This window comes from Ixodes scapularis, unplaced genomic scaffold (genome assembly GCF_016920785.2).
Source record: "Ixodes scapularis isolate PalLabHiFi unplaced genomic scaffold, ASM1692078v2 PGA_scaffold5__190_contigs__length_132052651, whole genome shotgun sequence".
Classification (NCBI taxonomy): Eukaryota; Metazoa; Arthropoda; class Arachnida; order Ixodida; family Ixodidae; genus Ixodes; species Ixodes scapularis.
This window is the reverse complement of record NW_024609880.1, coordinates 15,210,980-15,227,162: the sequence shown is the minus strand read 5'-3', so window position 1 is coordinate 15,227,162 and position 16,183 is coordinate 15,210,980. Positions and strand designations below refer to the sequence as shown.

The window sequence follows — 16,183 nt, the reverse complement described above, 5'->3', positions numbered from 1 at the left end:
TTTCTGTTTATTTCTTGTTTATTGGTCACGACTCACCACCCGTGACATTCTGGTGGAGGTGCGGGGTACCGCATGTCCGTGCAGCGCAGCCCTCCGAGTTCCCGCAGTACAAGTCCGAATCCAAGCTCCCGAGGACCCAACGAAGACCAGATCGAGACTCGATCAAGTCGCCGCACCCAAGGGCTAAACCCGGAATACGGACTTCTACCACCCAGGACCAGGCAGCCGACGATGACCAACCTGTCGCAGACCCCCGCCGCTCCTGCCGTCGTCTACCTACCCGTCGCTCCTCGGACACCGGCTCCGTTCCACGGCGAACTCCACGAAGACGTTGAAGATTGGATCGACCAATTCGAACGCGTCGCCCGCCACAATAGCTGGACCAATGAGCAACGGCTGCAAAACGTGTATTTCTCGCTCGAGGGGACTGCCAGAAGCTGGTACGAAAATCACGAGTCTTCATTGACATCCTGGGACATTTTCAAGAGCCAGCAGAAGGCGACATTTGTCAACCAGCACCGCCGAGAGAGAGCCGAAGACTTACTTCGTACCAGGACTCAAGGCCCCAACGAGAGCATTACCGGCTTCGTGGAGGATGTTCTCCGCCTAAGCGCCCGCGCCGATCCTCAGGCTACCGAGGAGAAGAAGCTGTACCACCTGATGAGGGGTGTGAAAAGCGAGATTTTCGGCGGTCTCATCCGGAATCCCCCAACAACAGTCGACGAGTTCATCACGGAGGCGACAAATATGGAACGGGCCTTGCTAGCCCGCGCCAGACACTACCAACGACACCCTGGCGTAACTACTCTAGCGACATCTGGATCCGACCTGGCACCACCCTCCCCGGCATCCGTGACCTTATCCGTGAAGACGTCCAGGAGGAGTTGAAGAAGTTGCTACCTGCTGCCACAAGCCTGGCTACGCCCTCAGTCGCCGAGATTGTTCGGGAAGAACTTCAGCAGGCGCTGCAGCCAGAAGTTCTCGCCAGCGCCGCTCCTGAACCACCGAAGCTGAGCTACGCCGCAGCTGCCCGACGACCACCGCCCCCTGCTCACCCGTATACGGCGCCACCTCGACGTGAACCTCTAGCGCCGCAGTATTCACGACGCCATGAAGATCGGGTGTACGTCCGCAAAGAACAAGCTGCTCTACGAAAGACCGACGTGTGGAGGACGGCCGAGCGACGCCTGTTGTGCTACCACTGCGGGGAGGCCGACCATATCTACCGTCGTTGTCCCTACCGGCAAATGGGCCTGCGTGGGTTTCACCCGAGCGACCCACGCCCGAGGTACGGCGAACGCCCTCACGACATCGAGGAGTACCTCCGACGTTCGCCCTCCCCAGTGTCGTCTCTCCGCCGTGAAGCCCGCTCCCCATCGCCACGACGTTCAGACTCCCCAGCGCCACGATCCCGCCGAGAGAGCCTGTCTCCCCTGCGTCGTCGGGAAAACTGAGTGCGGCAACGCCTGGAGGTGACGTTGCCGAAAACGACGGAAGCAAACAGCCTCCAAGAACGCCGGAGCGCTCCCACTCTCTCGACGCCCCGCATTGCACCGACGCGCCTGCAACGGTGTCCAACAACCTAAACGTTGTTATCGATGGCCAAAACGCATCGGCACTCGTTGACACCGGGGCAGACTACTCAGTATTGAGTGGGAGGCTCTCTCGCCACCTTCGAAAAGTCACGACGCCGTGAGATGGACCGCAGATACGAACCGACGGAGGACACCTCATCAAGCCTGTCGGAAGGTGCACCGCTCGCGTCGAAATTCACGGCGAGACGTGTCCTGTGAAATTCGTCATTCTACAAGACTGTTCCAGAGACGTCATTCTCGGCATGGACTTTTTGTGTGAATACGGCGCCGTCATCGACCTTGGAGAAAACAGATTGACGCTGCGGACACCTGTTCCGCCTTCAGAGAAACTCCAAACTGCGTCAGCCGCCGTCCGAGTCGCTGCCGACCACGTGAATCTGCCGCCGCGATCAAGTGTTGTCGTACCTGTCGTGACCGATGCAGCTACCCGTAGCGAAGTTCTTCTGGAAGGTAACCTCCAGTTGCTCCTGGGAAGAGGAATAGGCGTCGCACGAGGAGTAGCTGAACTTCAGGATGGCCGCACTGTGGTCCTCGTGACGAACTTCCGGAATGAAACGCAACACCTCACAAAAGGTGCAGCCGTTGGCCACGTCGAGGATCTCCGAAACTCCGCCGAAATCGCCGCCATTACTGCTGAATCCTCGCCACCTCAGCAAGACGGTACGTCGCCAGCGCAACTCGACATCGACCCTAAGCTTCCGGACCCGAAACGACGGCAGCTGATTAACCTCCTCGCTGAAAACCGTGACTGCTTTGCGACGTCGTCGAAGGTACGCCAAACAGCCGTTGCGAAGCACCGCATCATTACCGAGGACGACGCGCGCCCTGTGCATCGATCACCGTAGAGAGTCTCCGTTAAAGAAAGGGAGGTGATCCAGGAGCAAGTTCAAGAGATGCTGAACGACGACATAATCCAACCATCAAGCAGTCCGTGGGCCTCTCCAGTCGTACTGGTTAAGAAGAAGGACGGAACGCTTCGGTTCTGCGTGGACTACCGGCAGCTGAACGCGGTGACGAAGAAAGACGTCTACCCACTCCCCCGAATCGACGACACGTTAGACCGGCTGCGCCACTCTCGATACTTCTCATCCATGGACCTGAAGAGCGGCTACTGGCAGATCGAAGTCGACGAACGGGACCGAGAGAAGACAGCTTTCGTCACGCCGGATAGGCTGTACGAGTTCAAGGTAATGCCCTTCGGACTATGTACGGCGCCAGCAACTTTCCAGCGTGTTATGGACACCGTACTGGCAGGACTGAAGTGGCAGAGCTGTCTGGTCTACCTCGATGACGTCGTGGTGTTTTCCAGCGACTTCGACGAGCACTTGCGACGACTCCGAGCTGTTCTTCAAGCCATACGGACCGCTGGACTCACCCTCAAGCCGTCAAAGTGTCGGTTCGCCTATGACGAACTGAAGTTTCTAGGTCACGTGGTTAGCAACGAAGGCGTGCGCCCAGACCCTGAGAAGACTCGCGCCGTCGCGTCATTTCCAGTGCCGACAGACAAAAAGGCCGTGCGAAGATTCCTTGGACTTTGCGCCTACTATCGTCGCTTCGTTCGGGATTTCGCACGGATTTCCGCACCGCTCACAAACCTCACGAAGGACGCCGAGAGGTTCGAATGGGCCGAGGAACAACAGCAGGCATTCGACGAGCTGAAGCGACGACTCCAGACGCTTCCGGTTCTTGGACATTTCGATCAGGATGCGGACACCGAGATTCACACTGACGCAAGTAACGCAGGACTTGGCGCGGTACTAGTTCAAGTACAAGAAGGCACCGAACGAGTCATCGCCTACGCAAGTCGTACACTGTCCAAGGCAGAGAGAAATTACTCCACGACTGAGAAAGAATGCCTTGCGGTCGTCTGGGCAATCACGAAGTTTCGTCCGTACTTGTACGGAAGCCCGTTCCGCGTAGTCACGGACCACCACTCGCTGTGCTGGCTTGCGAACCTCAAGGACCCGTCAGGACGCCTCGCTCGGTGGAGCCTCCGGCTAGAAGAGTTCAACATGACTGTGGTTTACAAGTCAGGACACAAGCACAGCGACGCTGACTGCCTGTCCAGGGCCCCTGTCGAAACACCTTCCCGCAGCAGCGACGACGATGATGACGAGTGCTTTCTAGGGGCAGTGAACACCGATGACATGGCACGACGTCAACGAGACGATCCGGAGCTGCGAGCCTTAATCGAGCACCTGGAAGGGCGCGGCGGTACCGTACCCCGTGTTTTCTCACGAGCCGTGCCGACCTTCACCATTCGACAAGGTGTACTCTACAAAGAGAACTTCGGGAACTACAACACGCCGTGGCTGCTGGTAATCCCGACCGACCTTCGAGGGGAGATCTTTCAAGCATGTCACGACGACCCGACGTCCGGACACCTTGGATACAGCCGGACACTGGCCCGTATTCGTGAAAAGTATTACTGGCCCAAGCTCCCCAAGACCGTCCACCTGTACACACGATCATGCCACGAGGGCCAGCGACGCAAGAAACCTCCGACGAGACCGGCCGGACTCCTGCAGCCTATTTCTCCTCCAACTGCACCCTTCCAGCAGATCGGAATGGATCTACTTGGTCCTTTTCCGCCTTCGACGTCGGAGAACCGCTGGATCATCGTCGCCACAGATTATCTCACGCGGTACGCCGAAACGAAAGCTCTTCCTTCGGGGACTGCTGTGGAAGTTGCCAAGTTTTTCATTGAGTCCATCGTACTCCGGCACGGCGCTCCAAAAGTTCTGATTACAGATCGCGGATCAACGTTCATGGCACAACTGACCCAAGAAATCTTCTGACTCAGTCACACCAGCCATCGTCGTACAACTGTGTACCACCCGCAGACCAACGGGCTGACGGAGCGACTCAGCAAGACAATCGCCGGTATGATCTCTATGTACGTCGACGTAGAGCACAAGACGTGGGACGAGGTGCTGCGCTACGTCACGTTCGCCTACAATACGGCGGTTCAAGAGACCACTGGATTCACCCCTTTCCAGCTGGTACATGGTCGGAAGGTAACGACCATGCTGGACGCCATGCTGCCCCATGAGCCATCTGACAACGAGAGCGACGACGCCCAGGCGGTTGCTCAACGCGCCGAAGAAGTTCGCCAGCTCGCCCGACTCCTGATTCAAGACCAGCAACGCGTCGACGCCGGCCGCTACAACCTTCGTCGCAGGGACGTCCACTTCCAGCCCGGAGATAGGGTGTGGGTATGGACGCCCATCCGTCGCCGCGGCCTCAGTGAGAAACTGCTGAAACGGTACTTTGGACCATACAAGGTACTTCGCCGCCTCGGCGAGCTGAACTACGAGGTGATGCCCGACGGAACACGAACATCGTCACGCCGCCCACCACGACCTGATGTCGTCCACGTCGTGCGCCTGAAGCCGTACAACGCTCGATAGGACTGTGGACCTTTTGTGCTCCAAAAGACTCTTTAGTTTATCGTTCTTTTTTATTTTGATTTGTTTTACACTGCATCGGGGCGATGCACTTTTAAAGGGGGGAGTAATGCCGCGCGCAAGGCTGAGAAAGCAACGCTCGGTCACGGTCCTCCAGAAAGTTCCCGTTTATTCATGTACCGCACGTAACTTTTATCATTTATCCCTGCTTTTCTTTTCTAGAAAGTGCGTGTTCATTCTCGCCCCGATCACGCGACGCTCGAACCGCTTTCGCCGAATCTTCGAGATAGCGGCGCACTCTAGATAAGAGGCCGCCCGCGACCTTGTCGAGTCAGTCTCGCCCTAGCGCTCGATTCTGCTGACACGCCGACTTCGACGCCCGCGACGCTCTGCTTTCTTCTGTTTCCTTCTTTATTTTTGGCACAAGTTCGCCACATTAAACGTTTATTTATTTCTGTTTATTTCTTGTTTATTGGTCACGACTCACCACCCGTTTCATTGACATGCAGTTTCATCGGCAGAATGCTTTATAGACAACACAGGACCCGTTATCTAGAAGCCGGTTAACTTTAACCACTGCAAAAAGTTAACCGCATTTCCCACGAGGGGAAATTTTAGGTCACGTGACCGGCAGAGTAAGGAAGTCGGAAAAACATAGCGGTGCCTCTGCGAGCGAGCGCCGCTTCCTTTCAAACTATAAGATGTCGTAATATCTGCAATATCGGGCGCGTTAGTCAGCAGTGAATGGTGCAGGAGGCTTTCGCTTTGCCTTACATCACTTAAATCGCAAAGCATGAGCAATGACCTCGCCGCAATTTTTGACACTCTTTCGATTCTGGCCATTCTTATGCCTAAATGAACGCGATAATTGTCGGCATGCCAACATCTTTAGAATACTATAGTGGATTGCATTGACTCAATCGGCCGGGTATTGATAGCACGCAGAAGCAGACAGTGTCCCAAAAGACCATTCACTAAATTGGCCAACCACCAAGGTGCATGCTACGATTGTAGCTACATGCGCTGCACGCGCTGGTGTCTGCAGCAGTAACTGCTTTAAAGTAAATGCCTAAAACAAATTTTGCCTTGCACGCGCGTTCGTCGAAGCCTTATTATGATTATCTTTAATACCCGAAAGGCCAGCCCGCACGGAGCGCTGAATTATACTTTTAGCATTCTCCTCGATGCTTCGGTAATTTAGTAATTAGTGTTTCTTCACTGGAGCCGAATTTCATGGTTTTCAATTTATGATTGTCTTATAAATAGCTCTTACATGCTAGAAGTGAGCAGTGAAATGCCGCCTTCATTTCACTGCTCACTTCTTCCTCATCGTTTCCAGGACTGAACTTCGGCGCCCTCTTTCGTACTTTTAAGGAAATTTCGACGAGGCTTGTCTTCAATTGAGACCGCCAAACATTTAGATATTCTACAAACAAGGGTTAATTTAGTTAATGATTATAATGCAATTATAATTATAAACTAAATTAACCCTGAGCTAACCCCTGTTTAGCTCAGTTGGTAGAGCGCTCCACCTGTAATGGAGAGGTCCCGGGTTTGGTACCCGAACCAGGCGGATTTTTCCGGTTGCGCACCAGTCACCTAGCTGTGTTTGGAGATCTGTGTTTGTCCTTTGTCTCTCTTGTTCCCCTTCTCCAGGGGTTATTTTAATAATCAATATAGTTTTATTTCACCCAATATCTGTGACACGTGCAACCGAATGTGTTTCTTAAGTGTTAAGCTCCAATGTATACCGCGCTGCGTCGCGAAAAAAACGGTAGCGCGCGTTTGTGTGTCCCCCCTTTTGGGAACTTTTCCACGAAAGCCAATTATACTTGCTACAACTAGTAGGTGACACCTGCTACACCCCATAATAAAACACGGAGTTATCGCTCATCCAGCCCTCGTCGCATTTTGCTAGGTACTTGAAGGTACCTAGTAGGGAAGAACGGTTAAGTTTTTACCTCGGTTAAAGTTAGCCGGCTTCGAGCAAACAGGCCCATATTAGCTTTTTTGTTTCTGCGCAATAAGTCCCCCGACTGTCACCGCGAATGGCGTGTACAGATGAAACAGGTGGGTTAATATTTTTTTTTTTTGTAATGAGCCGTCGCAGACTGCCCCGCAAAACGGCGTGAACGGGTGGGCCGGGTCCATGAATACGCGTCGTGATACAAGCGCGACGAAATGTCCCTACAGCGTGAAATTCGCGTATTTAATTAAATTTATATTATTTTTGGGGGGTGCTTCATTGAAAGGACCATAGGCTAAATGTTTTATTAACAGCCTTACCAAGCTAATAAACTTCCTCATGTGGGAGTCACAAGTTTACAACATGAACGTAATTTCTTTTTCGTGATACAATAAATAGTTTCAAAAATACTATATAAATATCAGGGAGACATTTGTTACCATATAGCAATGCAATATTTACACAAAGATTACACAAAGTCATAATTCAAGAATACTGATAACCAAACAAAAAAGATTACGAGAAAAAATGCACATGCCTTTAGAAAATTCACTTAAAGGGCACAAAGCCACGCGTATCGCTTCATGCTAACAAAATATATTTTCAATTTCTTAAAAGTGAAGTTGTCTTTATTTGTTTAAGTAGTTTACCATAAAATTATTCCAAAATGGAATTCCAAAATGGAATATAGATCAGCTTCCTGAAAAGGCGGAAGGAACGCTGAAGAAGAGACTAGGTTATCAAATGCATCTAGGCTATCTCTCGCCTGACCAGAAAAAGTAACAAAAAAAAAAAACGTTAAAATCCTCTACAATCGATTGAAAATTATCTCCAAAATGTCGTTTCAGCGTATCATCAATGGAGTGTCTTTGGTGTCCACAGAGTTTATTTATCAAAGACCAAGTTTTACGGGCATCCGAATGAGATTGGGAGAATTTTCTGTGATAAGAAATGCGCTTAGCAGATCGAATCATCGCGTCTACTTTGTTACGGCAGGATTTAAGGAGTATTCGTAGGTGTGCATCATTGGGTGAACGACGGCAGCGAGCCCATAGTGCATTTTTTTCCCTTATCGCATCTACAATATTTGCATTCAGCCATACAAGATCAGGGTTGCGTTTCTTTACAAATATTTCTCTACGACATCTTTCATAGAACTGTTTGAAAACCAGCCCAAACTTTGGATAAACGTCGGTGTAGTTAACGGTCCTCAAAAAGTGGTTCCAGTCAATAGCTGAGACCAATTTATCAAAGGCCGTGGTGTCGATACCTGTAACATTAATGCGGCCTGATGTTTCGCGCGATTTAAGAACGCCGATTGACCAGCGGCAGGCCACAAAGTAGTGGTCGGCAAGTTTTTCCTTAATAACTGCTGATTTCACGACAGTCGAAGATGTTCTTAGGTTAATGTGGTCAATGCATCACAAAACAAGTCTCCCTAAAAGGAACTCTTCACGTGTTGGACAATCAATAACGGACTCAATGCCATGAGTTGCCAAAGTGTTGAGGTAATTGCATACATTAGATTTAGACCCATTCAAGATATCAATATTAAAGTCTCCTATAATGCATAATTGACTATACGGACTCAGATCAGTAATGTTTTCTTCAAATTCTACGAGAAAGGACCCTATATTTGTGGACGGTGGTCTATACATTGCGAGCAAACATATGGAATTGATTGAATTCTCCACAGAAAGGGCAATGAACTCGGCCTGAGCGAACGTCAACCAAATATTTGAAAATGACCATTTATCACTCACGAAAACCGCGATACCACCACCATGACCCATATCTCGAGTGGAAAAAGTACCACGATAACCCGGTAAAGAGAACTGATCTGTTGCAGAAGAGGGGACGTTAATTTCTGTTGAGACAAATACATCTACTGAAGAAGCAATCGCTCTTGAGGTAATTTCGAATTCTGCCCAATGTTTACGTATGCTCCGAATATTAACGTGTACTACAGAAAAAAACGTTTCCTCACAATTTCCAAAAAAATTTCGAAGATATGAAAAATTTAAAACCTGAGCGAAATCTACCATACATCTAAAGAATATTTTTAAGGTCTAGCGAACTGTGAATTCTCACAGGTGGAGAACCCACCGCCTTCTTTGCGTAAATTTTAGCTCTGGTTACCCAGACGAACTTATAGCCCTGTTCCCTGTCCTTCTGTCTTGACCGCCAAAACAGCTCCTTGTTGGCGTGGGTCAGGTTGTCATTTAAGTACAGTCTGGGAAGAGAACTATCCTGACCCAGCGATCGAAGCGTACCCCGCGCTGCCATCCAGGATTCCTTCATGTGGACAGACGCGAATTTGAGCAGAATCGGTGGGTTTTTTGCATATTTGGCTGGCAAGCGGTGAAGAGCAAGAATCTCAGATTTCTGAAAGTTTGAGATATTCAGTTTTTTTGATAGAGTCTCAGCAAGCGACATAAGATCTTCATGAGGTGAGACAGGAAGTCCGTGCACTTCCAGGTTTGGCAGACGGCTGTGCTGCTCGTTGTCGTTTAGGGCGACCCGCATCTCTTGGATCTCGGATGCCTGCGCCTCCACTGTTGACTTTAAATGAGAAAGCTCCGTTTGCAGGGCTTTGCCATTCTGTTCGTTGGTGGTCGCCAACTTGAGGAGGCAGTCATAGTCGGCCGAAAAGAAATCCATTGAGTGTTGTAGGCCGTTCACAGTCTCCCTTAGACTCTCGACAATGGGCTTGAGGGCTAAAAGTTCGTTTATTTTGGCCGACAGTGTCATAAGGGAATCGACGCTGCCCTTCAATGACAGTAATCCCTCCAGCTTCTCATTCATAGCTGTTAGTTGTGCAGAGAGCAGTCCTATCCCTTCAGAGGAGCTTGACGACTTCGGCTCATATGCCCCCACCTAACCATCCTTCCCACGACACGCACGGCACTTCCATTTTCTCGTTTCGTTTGTCCCATGGTGATGAAGGTTTTATCAGCAATCCCGGAGCAAGATTGTCCAAGATGGTAATTGGACTTGCAATCCGAACACGACATGTGCCTGCCATCGTTGTTTATAGACTTGCTACATGCCGTGCACTCTATCATGCGGATCGTTGGGGAATCCATATGCATAAGGGAATTCGCTGAAGTGTGTGAAACGTAGTCCGTAGGTCGAGGCACTCCTCTAAGTATCGACGCGAGCCACTGGGGCAGGTAACTGGTCAGGATGGTGAGTAACTGCGCTACGACTGAACGACTGGCCGGCAGTACTGGGTTCCAGCGATTACGCTGTCAAACACGCAGGGCTAGGTCGAGCTGATTCGTGCAACTGCAGAAGAAAGCCGCCGCTCACCATGGTACTGGAGCAGCGGTAGTTGCTAAGAGGCCTTCTAGGGCTCCGTTGGAGCTGCCAAGCTTGTAGGATTCTTCCAGCGCTGACCAACGTTCTGTTGAGCCCGGCTGTTTTGAGGCTTGCGTAGATGAAAACCTGTTGTCGAAGCCACCATCCAACTGACAAATTATGGCCGTGGATAAGGAATTTCAGTGTAAAATGCACAGACTGATGGAACGGTATATCTGGCCTGCGACTTCTTCTTCTTTCTTGGAAGGATATAACGCCGGGAAAGCATTTTATTCTGTAAAAGCGCTTCATTTGGGCGTGTTTCTAGATTTCGGTTTCTTTTCGGAGCCCATCACCACGCCCGCGGTCCTGCACACCAGTGGCTGAGACGCGCAACAGATGTGCGCTATACTTCTCTCCATTCTGCGAGGGAAGCGAGGGGTGGCTTCGCGCCGCGACCGCCGGGGAACAGGACCGCGGGCGCAAAGATGCGCTCCGATAAGAAACAAACCGAAATCTAGAAACGCGTCCAAATGAAGCGTTTTTACAGAATGCCGTAAAATTCTGTCCCGGCGTTATATCCTTCTAAACATAGTTGATTTAGGGGTTTTCGATGCTGCTCAGCAAGTCTCTAATTGAAACCATATGTTTATTTTCGATTTTAAAAAAAGTTAATTAACAAATTTTAATTAATTAGCCGACTTATCACAAAGATTAGCCACCCACATAATGTCCGCCATGCCGCATAACCGGCACCATGACAGAACAGCACACAACATAACAGCACGCGACAAAACAGCACGGTCAAAACAGCACGCGTCAAAACAGCACAGCGTCAAAACAGCACGGCGACAAAACAGCACGCGTCAAAATAGCACGCGACAAAACAGCACAGCGTCAAAACGGCACAGCGACAGAAGGGCACGTGCCAAAACAGCACGGCGTCAAAACAGCACAGTGTCAGAACAGCCCAGCAACAAAACAGCACAGCGTCAAAACATGACATTGACAATATAACTAGGGTTCGGCGTTTTCGGTTTGTATTATTTCAAATTCCGCGCACTTTTTTTCGGTTTTTATTAAAAAAAAAAGTTTTCGGTTTATTGCGGTGAATATTTGTAGACTCATAAACTTCTCAGTTATATTAGGTTTATTGACGGAAACCAGTATATTAACGAAAATTCAATAATTAAAAGCGTTTGTGCAAAATGTATATTGTGTACCACGTACTGGTCTTCTTATTTGTTGCCGTCTTTGGCAGCCGACGCGACCTGTTCTGTAAAATGCACTGGGGCCTTATTGTATCTGACATTATCGTCGTGTGCTCGTATTTGTACACAGGACGAGCATGAGCTTCAGTACCACTTCGGTCGGAGAGGCAAATATCAAAATGGAGAAATTAGCAAGCATTGTACTCTGTGCGTTTTCCCCCATTTTCACGCCTGCGAGAGGTGACAAATTCGCGCCGACGGCAGAAATTACAATAAAATACTCGTATTTATGCCCTCCTCTAATAGACGGAAGCTAGGGGTGTCAAACAATGCGCGGCACCTATGGACGCTCTTGATTTTCGCTGTTTGATTTCACGATTAAACTCTCTTCTTTTAACAAAGAATTCGGCACAAACCTCTATCAGGTGAAAAACCCAGATTTCGTCCTGAGGACCCCTGCGCCCCCGAAGATTATGTTGAAAGTTGAACCGATCTCGCAGACAAACTGAAAACTGCGAAAGGAAGTTGTCATATGGTCAGGAATGAGTAGGGTTCCGTGTTTTCGGAGTTTAGTTTTCGTCAAGTTCGGAGGGTGTTTTTCAGAGTTTATTTTTCGCCGAAAATTCGGAGTTTATCGGAGTTCATTTTTTTATTCCAAATTCTCCGAAATTTGGAGCTCAAATTTGCAGTGTTTCTTATTAAAAATAAACAAACAATATCCAAATGTAAACGTATGCTGGGCAAAAAAAAAGGCGATTGTATCAAATAATATTTTATTCAGGTGGATTTGGCGTTGGTGCCATTACTACTGGCAATACTAATTTGTCCTAGAACAAAAGTGGCACACAAGTGTTATCTCGATAAACGTCGATACCTTAAAATCAATAACCTACTGGAGGTATTCGCTGGAAAGCCTGTATTTATTTCATGCTATTCCATCAACCTACGGCGCTGCCGCAAGAGATAGAGTGGACAAGAATGTAATAGAGAAGTTTCAACTGTCCTCTTTTTCACTTTATATAATTTCTATGGTCCATAGCTTTCGCGGTTACAAAAACACAACCTCTCCTTCCCCTCGGGCACAAATAGTATGACCCAAACCAGAAACATAAGCAGTAACTTTTGTCTTGACCCGATAGTACATTGACCTGCTGTCCTGACCGAAATTCGAAAGATATGTGTGGTGGCATTTTCCCAGGACATTTACTCAACGCGCTGATTAAACCATTAATTGTAAAATATATTTGTGTGTATGCGTGTGTGTGTGCGTGCGTGCGTGCGTGCGTGCGTGTGTGTGCGTGTGCGTGTGCGTGTGCGTGTGCGTGTGTGTGTGTGTGTGTGTGTGTGTGTGTGGGCGGGTGAGGGAATTGGCATATCGAAATTCAGAGTTTATCAGATAAATCCGAATAGACGAAACTTTTACCGGCGGGTGTTTTTCGAATTTATCCGAAAACACGAAAACGTAGTTATGAGTCACATCCCCCCCCCCCCCCCCCCCACACACACACAAACACACATACCACTCCAAACGCACTGGAAAATTCTGAACTTTTTCAGTTAAGCCTGAATGTAGAAAAGTGAATTCGGCGTACTTTTACCGGTTATATCCGCTTTAACCCGAAAACGCTGAACCCTAAATATAGCGTTTGAAGTAAAAAAAAAAAAAAAAAATGCACGTGCAATCCCGTCGTTGCCAGCGTACGTTTTTTTTGTTTTGTTTTCTCCACTAGCTGTTAAATAATGCCATGCAATGTCCAACCCTTTTTCTTTGCGTTCTGTTTTGTTTTCATAAAACGGTACCTATTACATCCTTTTTACATGCGTGCTGTTTTGTCGTGCTGTTTTGACGCCGTGCTGTTTTGGCACGTGCTCTTCTGTCGCTGTGCCGTTTTAACGCCGTGCTGTTTTGTCGCGTGCTATTTTGACGCGTGCTGTTTTGTCGCCGTGCTGTTTTGACGCTGTGCTGTTTTGACGCGTGCTGTTTTGACCATGCTGTTTTGTCGGGTGCTGTTTTGTCGTGTGCTGTTCTGTCGCGTTCCCCGTATAGCCCACCTGCACAAACCGCATTAGTGTAGCTTTAACGTTTCTTTTAAACAAATGTGTAAGAATAAAAAAAACACCCTATATATATATAAATATATATATATATATATATATATATATATATATATATATATATATATATATATATATATATATATATATATATATATATATATAATGTTCTTTCGGTTACCAAATGCTTTGATTGTACGCACATGGTCGCGCGCCTCGGTGATTTGGTTCTGTACGGGGTTTGCGCCTGGCGCTAACTCATGCACATACACGATTTCGAAGAACTGCGAGCAGATCGACCAGACCGGCTCGCAGCCTGTTTTTAATTCTGCTTTGCTGTCTGCTAATTAACCCCCGTCTCTTTCACCTACGTGACATCTGGTGGAAGTGCGCGATAGCGTATGTCCCGAGCGCCTCTTAGCAGCCGAGGTAACAGTCCCCGCCAACCAAGCCTCATTGACGTCACTCCTCTGCACTGCAGGAGCCACCGCCTCCAAGGTCTGTCCCAGGAGTGCGGATTTCTTTCTGATAAGAGGACAAACAATAACAACAATGGCCAACAACCGAAAAGAACGTGCACTATCATCGCCGGTTTTGTTCCAACGACCACGGGACCCTCCTTCTTTTTACAGGTTTCCACAAGAGGATGTCGACGACTGGCAGGAACACCTCGAGCGGGTCGCTGCCTTCAACAGGTCGATAGCTAAACAAAAACTGAACCATGTTTTTTTCGCACTTGAAGGCTCGGCAAGGACGTGGGTCGAAAACCAAGAACGCCTACTGATAATGTGGAACGCATTCACAGCTTGCTTTCTACAAGCATTTTCCACGGTCCTCCGGAAAGAGCGAGCCGAACTGCTGCTCCAAACACGTCTTCAGCACCCCAACGAGACAGTGGTGGTCTTTGTTGAAAAAATGAAGTGTTTGTTTTGGCGCGCCAACCCCGACATGGCCGAAGACAAAGAGCTCCGGATCCTTATAAAAGGAGCAAAAGAACGGCTCTTCGCCGGACTAGTGCGCAACCCTCCAAAGACTTATGCAGAGTTCGTTGTCGAGGCCACCGCTATCGAACGGGCCCTTGGCAAGCGAACGAGGCAGTGCGATCGACCGGTGCGAGTGATTTCCACAACCTACGTGGAACCCCGTAGAGTTGACGCCCATACTTTGAATGACACGTTAGAATCGTCGTTTGCGAGGAGCTGCGGAAGTTATTTCAAACGACGCAGCAATATCAAATCTAGTCCTCGTCCGAGGTTATACGAGAAGTACTGCAGCAGGCGTTGAGCTTAATGTATATTTCACCAAAACCACAACACTCCCAGGTTATGACGTGCGCTGCTGCTGCCTGTAAACCTGCCCACTTCCCTGACCCTCAATGGGACCCACCATCAGATCACTATCCGCCTCCCTCCAACACCTTTCGCCCCACCTCATGACACCCTGGTACTCCGAAGAGCGAAATCTGGCGCACGCCAGATCGCCGTCCTCTCTGCTTGTACTGTGGAGAAGCCAGTCACGTATACCGCTTCTGCCATACCGCTTACTTGGACTTCGACGATTTTCTATCGACGCTTCACGTCCCCAGGCTGAAGAGCGACCACAAGAAACCCAACACTATTGAGCTGAGTTTGGGCGACGACCATGGCGCTTCTCACGGTCTCCACTGCCTAGTCGACCTGCTTCGCCAAAGCGCCGTCCCTCTTCAGAAGCCGCGAGACGCAGGTCGCACAGCTCCCGTAGGGGAAACTGAGGGCAGCATCTCCTGGAGGTGGGGTTGATGTACAGCGCGGACAAAAACATTCTCCGAAACTGCTCCGACAAAGCCGCAATTCGACGCCACGACGCCCCAGTGAAGCCCTGCCGACCACTGCCAACCTGAACGCTTTTGTCAACAGACGCGACATAACCGCTCCCGTCGACACGGGCGCTGACTACTCCGTCATCAGCGGACAGTTTGCGATATCACTAAACAAAGTGGCGAGCCTCTGGAACGGCCCTCTGATTTTTACAGCACAAGGTCATCTTGTGACTCCCACCGGACGATGTACAGTGAGGGTTACAATCCGCAATTTCACTTACCATCCAACTTTCCTCGTTTTGCAACAGTGCTCCCGGGACGTTATCCTGGGTATGGCTTTTCTTCAAGAGCACAGAGCTGTCATCGACCTTAAATCAAAATCAGGCATTTTTCTACAGAGCACGCGATCCCCGCCCAACATCCAGCCTACCTCATTGAGGTTACTCGACGAGTATGTTACGTTACCACCCCGCTCAAGTTTCATTGTTTCTGACACAGCTGCCGTATCCACTGATTACGAGATAGCTGTTGAAGCAACACATCTCTGCTGTTTAAACGAAGAATCTCATTCGCGAGGGGAGTCATTCGCTTTGAACAAGGTGAAGCGAATGTCTTGCTAACAAACTTCAGAATACCGACACATCAACAGGTGCATCTGCTTTGCTTCCCTAGAGGACACCGCCGAGGTCAGTAGCGCTCTGACACCCTCCGATACACCTTCGACAATTTCCGTGACTGAAAAAGCTGCTCTCCCATTTGACGTGAACCCTGCACTGTCCGTGGAAAAAACAATATTAACAACAGCACCCGCTTAAACGCTACCACGACTCTTTATCGGCTAGAAAAATCCG

General features: G+C 49.3%; 1 protein-coding gene across 1 annotated transcript; it reads right to left on the bottom strand.

Annotated features, from left to right (window-relative positions):
* Positions 1–9,017: 9,017 nt before the first annotated feature.
* LOC121838093 lies at positions 9,018–9,773 on the bottom strand. The gene has a single exon (XM_042294159.1). It carries the CDS (start codon positions 9,771–9,773, stop codon positions 9,018–9,020), a length of 756 nt encoding a protein of 251 aa, XP_042150093.1.
* Positions 9,774–16,183: the final 6,410 nt, after the last annotated feature.